This window comes from Rutidosis leptorrhynchoides, chromosome 4, assembly GCF_046630445.1.
Source record: "Rutidosis leptorrhynchoides isolate AG116_Rl617_1_P2 chromosome 4, CSIRO_AGI_Rlap_v1, whole genome shotgun sequence".
NCBI lineage: Eukaryota > Viridiplantae > Streptophyta > Magnoliopsida > Asterales > Asteraceae > Rutidosis > Rutidosis leptorrhynchoides.
The window spans coordinates 195,138,934-195,147,670 of record NC_092336.1 but is presented as its reverse complement, the minus strand read 5'-3'; the positions used below and the strand labels follow the sequence as shown (position 1 = coordinate 195,147,670).

Genomic DNA, 8,737 nt, shown 5'->3' with positions numbered 1-8,737 from the left:
TTGTTTTCGATATTAACCGTTGTCGAATCAAATTAAGTGAGCTAGTTGTGGATTCGTTTTCAATTTTGTATGAGCTAGATTTTGATTCGTTTTCAATTTTAATACAAAAAGTAACTACACAAAAAAATCAAATCGAACAAATTGAAAACCGATTAATAACATTGAACAAATCGAAAACCGAACCGATTAAACACTTCTTAAATTTGAAAATCTATCTATATCTCACCTTTTTTTTCTCTCTCTGGCTATCATCACTTTTCATTTCATTTTAATTACACGACGATTCAGAATTAACAAACTCCGGCCGGCGCCAAACCCCCCCAATTTCCCCAATTTCAAACACAAAACGTCCAACAATATACATTCCGATCTATATCCATCATCATCTCCATAGCTCTAATTATCCACAATCTCATCATTTAATTCCATCTAAAACAACACCGATCAGTACAATTAGATGAGTGGTGCGAGACTGTGTTCATTATTAGGTGAATTAGGGTTTGAAGGTCACGGATCACTTGATCCCGACAGTTTCGAATGGCCGTTTCAGTATGAAGATGCTCGTCCTATTCTCGATTGGATTTGCTCCAGTCTTCGTCCTTCTAACGTCCTTTCAGCCTCTGAACTCTCTCAGTTATATCTTTCTATCTCTATCTAAACAGTTTGATTACATGTATATATATATATATATATATATATATATATATATATATATATATATATATATATATATATATATATATATATATATATATATATATATACATACATGTAGATGTGTTAGCTTATTATCAATTTTGTAGTTGTAATCTGCAATTTTGAAGCCTTTTTTTTTTTTTTAGATTTAGGTGGGTGTGTGAGTTTGCCTTTCAAAAAAAAAAAAAAAAAAAAAAAATTGAAGCTTACTTGCCCTAATTCATCACTTAAGCTGTCTGGAAGTATGTTTATATGTGTATTTATATTGAATCATTGCATCAATATGTAGTGTCTTTGTTAATTATGAACTTTTTAGACATAATCCACAATCTTCCAGCCTGATTCGCCCTAATGTATCACTTAGTTTGCCTATATGTATCTATACGTAGGTGTGTTAGTTTATCATCTAGTGCTTAGTGAATATCTGCAATTCTTCAGCCTACTTTGCACTAATTAATCATCTAGTGCTTATTATCATTGTGTCAATGTTGCACATTTAGCATACTTGTAGTTTATATTTAATGTCATACAAATGAAACGTGTTACATACTTACATTGGCTATGTGTTGGTAATGGTAAGAGTTGTAAACCCTGTATTTCATAGTTCTAAAGTATAAACTGCAGTTATTAATTGTAATTTGATTTAACTGATCACTTATGTTGCATAAGTTTATAATATCTACAGTTCCTGTTTGTTAATTGCAAAGGATACATGTTACACATGGTACATTTAGTAATGATAAGAGGTGTGTAACTAGGTTTTATGGAGTTTCTTGTTAAAATTTTAAGGCTGTGAACTGTGAAGATGCTAAAACTATGAATTGTAAACATTTTCTTTTGCAAAGGAACAATGTTACTTAAGGCATGAACTCTTAAGCTAGATATTATAAAGGTCATCTTAGAATTTACAGTATCTGATATGGTATTATGTATGATAACGGTTTACACTGACAATTACATTTGTTTTGTTATCTAGGTATGAGCAGTTTATACAAGATGGAAAGCTTTTGGAGGTAACTTACAGGCTTATATTTTGTGGTAATGGCTGGTATTTGTCTTATTTTGAAATACATACGAGTAAAAGACATACTTGAAGGATCAGAAACTAGGGATAAATTGTATAATAGTCATCCTCTTTAATTTGTAAAATCCTCTCACTTCTAAGATGAAAATTACCAGTTTGACGTATACCTTAGAAAAAGGCCTGCATCCTAGCTTGAAATGTAGTTGATTACTTCATAATTGTGTGGCGTAAGTTTATTTTAAAGCTAGGCGAAGGCATATGAGTTAAGTTTATCTGTTGCAAATTTTTGTTTGTTATTTACATTTAGCATTATTAATTGTAGTGTAGTTAGAGAAGCATTTTTAGTTTGCCTCATTTACTCAGTTGTGAGTTGGTGATTGATCATTATTTATTTGTTAAAAGCGACCTTTTTTTATATGTTTGTATAGGGAGAAGACTTAGATTTTGCTTATGAAAGCATTTCAGCCTTTTCAACACGGAGAGACAACCAGGAGGCAGTTTTTGGAGCTGAAGAAGGACTAAAAGATATAAGGTATATCTTTTCCCATTTCTTTTAAACTTTGAAATTTCAGTTTCCATTAGTTTTGTGTTGGTATAAATAAGCTTGCATTTTCAAACTTGTGTTTCTTATATGTTGTCTCCAAAGTACTATTCACATAATAATAATATTTCTTTTTTTACCTAAGGGGTTGATATATCAATGATGTTAATCTCATGTCAAATTTTATGGAGCCAGAACTAATGTTATGGAAGTGGGTGCCAGGCTGATGCATGAGAACTTGACCAAACTTGATGGTGTTTAACACTGATTTTTTTGGCGAAAAACAGAACTATATAACAAGGAGCACTTCATCAATCGATGAAGGCCCACTAGCATACAAAAAAAGTGAGAACTCGGGCCCAAATCTAAACACAAACCAAACCGAAACAAAGTGCCGAGCGTGCCAACCAAACCAATACACATTAAAACTAAACCTAAACAAGTAACAATAAACAAAGTAAGCAACCCACGAGAAGGTAAAAACTAAGACCCCCATCAAATCAAAGCAAAACGATACCAAACTAAACAAAATAAGACACAAATGGAAACAAATGGGATCATTGCATACACCATTCACAACAGACTCCAAAACAGAATCTTTCCTTTGAGAAACAAGCGGATTTACAACCACAGTATTCAAACCTTCACCCTTCAATTGTCCGTTTAACCACAGCTACTATGTGAATTATTAAATTGTAGTAAATGGAAAGTGATTGCTTTATCTAGTAGGTCAGCCGTCAGCCTGAATATAAAAATCTATCCCTTTAATTAAACTAGTTTTTAATCTATTTATATATGCTATGCTTCTATATATCTTGCGGAGCCAATATGACAATAAGCTATACATTAATTGGTGATTAACAAACTCAAAGTTCAGTCCTGCTAACATAAAGTTCACAATTTAGATTTTTTAGGAATGTAGATAGTTAATAATGGTCAAAGGCATGTACTGTTTAAGTACCTTATCATTCTATACAATCTGCTTACTAGTGTGGTGCACCGGTTCCCCTTACCAATTATAGAACATGCTCAGAGTTTAAACTTCAGACTTTTAGCCTTGTTTTGTAGAACATGTTTTGATAATTTGTTATCTTAAAAGGGATGCTACTTTAGCCTACAAGGCAGAAGCTGTGGAGTTGCAGAGACAACTTGGGCATCTACAGTCTCAATATGACATGCTCAGTACACAGGCCTCGGCTTTGATTCAAGGAAAAAGAGCAAGAGTTGCATCAACATCTACTGTTAATGGCCAATTGACTACCATAGATGATAATTTATCAGCAAGAAACTTGGAGGTACTGTCACAATGAAATAGTTATACCTGGCAATTGAGACCCATACTCTCAAATTCGGGTCAATTGGGTCAAGATTTTAGGTCAATTGGGTATTGGGAAAAATTAGGTTTAGCAATGTAAATCAAAATTTTAAAAAAAGTCTAATGGGTTTTCCCTCCAACCTATTGAGTCATATCCAAATTATAAAAGAACATGCCTAATGGGTATCAATTGTCAAAGCTCAATAAATAGAGAGGTCTAATGGGTCTTGTGAATGGGTCAAATGGGTCGAGCATAACAAGTTTCATCCGCCAAACATTTATGAAATGATTCATGTTTATATAATTTATTATGTATATTAATATTTTCTTATATATGATGAATAAATAATAATAACTAAAATAATATTAAATGTAAAAAATCAACGTAAAAGTATATGACCCGTTTGGGCCCATCTGACCCATATGATCTGCGACCCGTTTCGACCCGTTACCCAACCCAACCTAACATGTCCCATTTGGACCCGTTTAAAATTTTGACCCGTTTAACCCATGACCCATTTCAACCCAAAACCATTTTGACCAATTACTCAAACCGACCCAACCTGACCCGTTTGCCAGGTATAGAAATTGTCGTCCATAGATGTATTGTTATTTTACTTATAGACGATAGTTTGTTATACTTCACTGTTTAAAGATGAGTGTTGAAACGTGTTTTTGTTGTAATTTAAGATGAATGCAGTTCTTGGACGGATTGCTTCTACAGCACAAGAATTGGCCCACTTTCATTCAGGGGATGGTATTATCTTCTTTATCATGCTTCTTCGATGAAACTTATATCAGTTTGGTGTTTTTGGACGAGTGGTCTTAATATACCAAATATCTCACTTCTCATGGGTTCCGATTTTCTGATATGCAGAAGATGGTATCTATTTGGCATACTCAGACTTTCATCCCTACTTACTTGCCGATTCATCATGTATGAAAGAGTTAAATCAATGGTTTATCAAGCAACTAGACACGGTATGTGGGTGTGTATTGTCTAACTTGTCAAAACAGTTTTAGCCCAAAAGAATTTTTTTCTTCTCTTTTCTTTTCTTTTCATTTTTATGTTAAGGCCGGGTCACCTTGGGTTGACGTATAAAATACTTATCTCTCTATCTTTTAATTGATTGATTTACAATAATGCGTTTGTTACATTACAATGACAAGTCTTTTTGTATCTTAATTTTAAAATCTTAAAATATAATGATTCTGGAGGCTGAGATATAATTAAACACATTCATAAGCATATGGCTTGAATTTTCACCTCCATATTAGTTTTTTACAACGTGGGGGCATTCTGGTCATATTAATTTTTATATAAATGGCCATGGGATTATAGAAATAATATTTTTTTATTTTGCGTGCAGCAATTGACATGTTCGTTTTATTCCTTTATGTATATTATGTATATATGTATATTTTGCATATAAACGTACAACCTGAATTCCATCTCTCAAAACCAGAAACTTACTGTCTTTTATACATGTTTGAATCAGGGGCCTTACCGCCTGGTGGCAGAAGAGGGAAAATCCAAATGTTCGTGGGTCAATCTTGATGATGTTTCCAATACCTTAGTGCGAGGTGATTGTCAATCAATTTTTATTTTATCTATTTATCTTCTGCTTCTATTTGTCAGTTAAATTTCTATATTTCATTCTTGAGTTTCCAGCATTTTATACAAATTATTGATGTAGCTATTTCCAACTTGGACCTATTCTCTGTTACTGAAGAGACTCTTATTCTTTTTTCTTGTTTTGGACGTTTCTTGATGCAGCTGATACCCAGAAATCACAACATCAACGCGTTTCAGAATTGCAAAGGCTACGCTCTATGTACGTGTGTGTGTTTATCTGTATCCTCTGATTTTTGGCTGGAGTTTTTTTTTTATTTTTTTTATTATTATTATTATTATTATTATTATTTTTTATGTAGGTAGTTGTCATATAGTAGGTGACAGTGTGTAAACATGTAGATTTGGAACAAGTGAAAGGCAGTGGGTGGAAGCTCAAGTTGAGAATGCAAAACAGCAAGCTATTCTGTTGACACTAAAAGGTCAAGTAAATTCAGACGAAGCTCATATTCATCTCGATCTTCATTCACTTCGGTATAAGATTTCTATCCTTCTTATACCCTGATACGCATGCATGCACGTTAAGATGCATTTGTTGAAGAAATGTTTGTTACTAATAAGTAACTAATGTACTATATATAATAATTTAAAATCTGTTGCTATTGTGATGATAGTATTCCGTAGTACATATCTTTGAATAAAGTGATTCAGGGGATTGTACTCATTAAAATTTGCTTTGAGCGACTTTCTGCACATTTTAACTTTCTTTTTTACCTATAGCTTTTAACGTTAAATGATACATGTTATCACACGTGCTACTCACATAGCTTTTTTGTGTTTTGATTATATGGGTTGTTTAAATGCTACTTCTTACATTTTTCATTAGGAGAAAGCATGTTGAATTGGCTGGAGAGCTTTCGAATTTGCATAACAAAGAAGATAAGTTGTTATCCGAGGTTTGCACTTGCTTTTCTGGTTTAAAGATACCACTTTTTTTTGGGTATATATTTGCATGAACTATGTTTCATCTCTAAAGTAAATATATCACTTTTTTTTTGCAGACTATTCCTGATCTATGTTGGGAGCTGGCTCAGCTACAGGACACTTATATTCTGCAAGGTATGTATTTAAGTATAGCTACAGCTGGTGCTTATAAATTTAAGTCTATTTTTCATCTAAACGTGAACGTAAATTGATCAATAATGCAGGTGATTACGATTTAAAGGTTATGCGGCAAGAATATTATATTCAACGCCAGAAAGCGGTATACTATTTTAACTTATACCATCTGAATGTTACTGTCTGGTTGACGATTTAAATTTTAAATTAATATGCACATACAATATAAATAATGTTCAAGTAAACTGATCGTGTAATATCCTGTTTTTTGAGTTGATTGAGAGTTGGTTATTGACAATTGGAGCATTTGACTTTTTTTTTTCCCTCTTCTTCGTTTGACAGTTCATAAGTCATCTGATTAACCAGCTGGCGAGGCATCAGTTTTTAAAATTAGCATGCCAATTTGAAAAGAAAACAATGCTTGGAGCCTTTTCATTACTCAAAGTTATAGAATCGGAGCTACAAGGTTACTTATCAGCAACAAAAGGACGAGTGGTATGCACATCTACCTTGTAATCCTATATTGTTGCACGTGTATTGGCTCAGAGAACAAACTAGTTTTATGAATCAAACTTATTAATGTTTGTTAGTCTATGATGTTAGGAGATATATTAGAAGCATGATATTAACAAATATATTTATGATCTTGTAGGGTCGTTGCTTGGCATTAATTCAAGCAGCATCAGATGTTCAAGAACAAGGAGCTGTTGATGACCGAGATACATTTTTGCATGGTGTCAGAGATCTTTTGAGCATTCATTCAAGTAAATTTCACTCTTTTCAATAACTAATGCTAGCTTCTGAAGTACTGAAATTTGGTGTTTATAACCACTTGCGTATGTTGTATTGTAGATGCTCAAGGTGGTTTATCAACATATGTATCGGCACCAGGACTGGTGCAACAGATAAACAGCCTTCAATCTGACCTCATGTCCCTGCAATCTGACCTAGATAATGCCCTTCCTGAAGATAGAAGTAGATGCATCAATGAGCTGTAAGTTATCCTCATTATAGGTGGTAGCGCAAAATGGAAAAGTAATAGGTTAAATTATATAATTTTGTAATACTTGGTTGACCCTTCTTATACTATTTTGCCCAGTTTTAAAACTTCCTTCTAAACATTGTTATTGTTAATGGATAAATATGATAATGATAATAAAACTATATTCTACATTATTAATTTAATCTGTTGTATCCTGTTCGATCTTTTTACAGGTGCACTCTTATCCAAAGTTTGCAGCAGCTACTATTTGCGTCCTCCACCACTGCACAACCAATTCTAACGCCCCGGGTACTCGATCCACCAAACCTTACATACTTTGATATATTTATGAAATTTTATACTATGAAAATTGCATGCCCTTCGATGTGTAAACTGAAAACACTGACCTTTTTTCATGTGATTGTAGACTCTAATGAAGGAATTAGACGAGATGGAAAAAGTGAATCACAAACTGTCTGCTGCAGTGGAAGAAGTAACACTCGAGCACTGCAAGAAGAATGAGGTAAACATTACCTAAATTGTCATCCATTAGTATATAGGCTGTAATTAACACTTTTAATATAGACACATTTTGACATCATTGTTCTATATCTTGATTCACTTTGTTTGTGTGACAGATCGTAAAGCATCACTCACAAGAAATGGCACTGCAAAGGCAGGTTTTTGTTGATTTCTTCTGCAATCCCGATCGTTTAAGAAATCAAGTGAGGGAATTAACAGCACGAGTCAGGGCTTTGCAAGCATCGTAATTAACTATTGTATGTTATGTCTCATCTTCTCATTTATTATTGCCGCTATTTTCCGAGTGTTAGTTTATTTGGTTAAAACATGTGTGAAATCTCATTAAGTTGATTTATCCCTTTGTATACTTAGAATCTTTAATATATCTTCTTCTTCTAACTGAAAAATCATGGTTCTGTATATGTAAGTATATTATTACTGTAATGATTATGATGATTATGATCATTGTTTTGTATGTTCTTGATTTGACGTACAATTAATCTTTTAGTACACTATTTGCTTGCTGGTACACTAAACTCATTGAATGTTGTTACAGATGAATTCCCGTTGACTATGAATCTTGCATTAATCTGTTGACATAAGTTAAAAAGTTATTTCAGGAGGATAAATAGGTAAAATGTTTGTTAAGTTTACAGAGTATATTAGTTATGTTTGAAATACCATTAGTAGATTGGTTAGAGTCTGTTTTCCATATGTGATACAATGGGACTATACTTTTTTTTATAGCTAAAATAACGCTAACATTAAATCAAGTCTTTTCATTAATCGATGAAAAAGACTAACACAATACAACCGATCCAAACTCAAATCAAGGATCGGGAAAAGCAAACAAACTGTAAAACTAAACTATTAAGCACGAGCCTTTGAAAGGGAAAAAAACAAAACAAGCGTGCCCGTGAATTGAATATCCACCACAAAACAAAAGCTAAGATATAGCAAAACCT

General features: G+C 33.0%; 1 protein-coding gene across 2 annotated transcripts; it reads left to right on the top strand.

Annotated features, from left to right (window-relative positions):
- Positions 1 to 258: 258 nt before the first annotated feature.
- On the top strand, positions 259 to 8,194 carry LOC139843199 (AUGMIN subunit 3). 2 transcript variants are annotated; one of them, XM_071833263.1, is made up of 18 exons: positions 259 to 633; positions 1,673 to 1,709; positions 2,149 to 2,252; positions 3,361 to 3,556; positions 4,267 to 4,333; positions 4,454 to 4,557; positions 5,076 to 5,160; positions 5,354 to 5,411; positions 5,552 to 5,683; positions 6,036 to 6,105; positions 6,211 to 6,268; positions 6,358 to 6,413; positions 6,611 to 6,763; positions 6,921 to 7,032; positions 7,121 to 7,262; positions 7,484 to 7,559; positions 7,678 to 7,773; positions 7,889 to 8,194. In XM_071833263.1, exons 1-18 carry the CDS (start codon positions 458 to 460, stop codon positions 8,018 to 8,020), a joined length of 1,854 nt encoding a protein of 617 aa, XP_071689364.1. In that variant the 5' UTR covers positions 259 to 457; the 3' UTR covers positions 8,021 to 8,194. The 2 variants fall into 2 exon arrangements, with proteins under 2 accessions (XP_071689364.1, XP_071689363.1); XM_071833262.1 differs by having other exon boundaries at positions 5,354 to 5,417.
- The last annotated feature ends 543 nt before the right edge of the window (positions 8,195 to 8,737 follow it).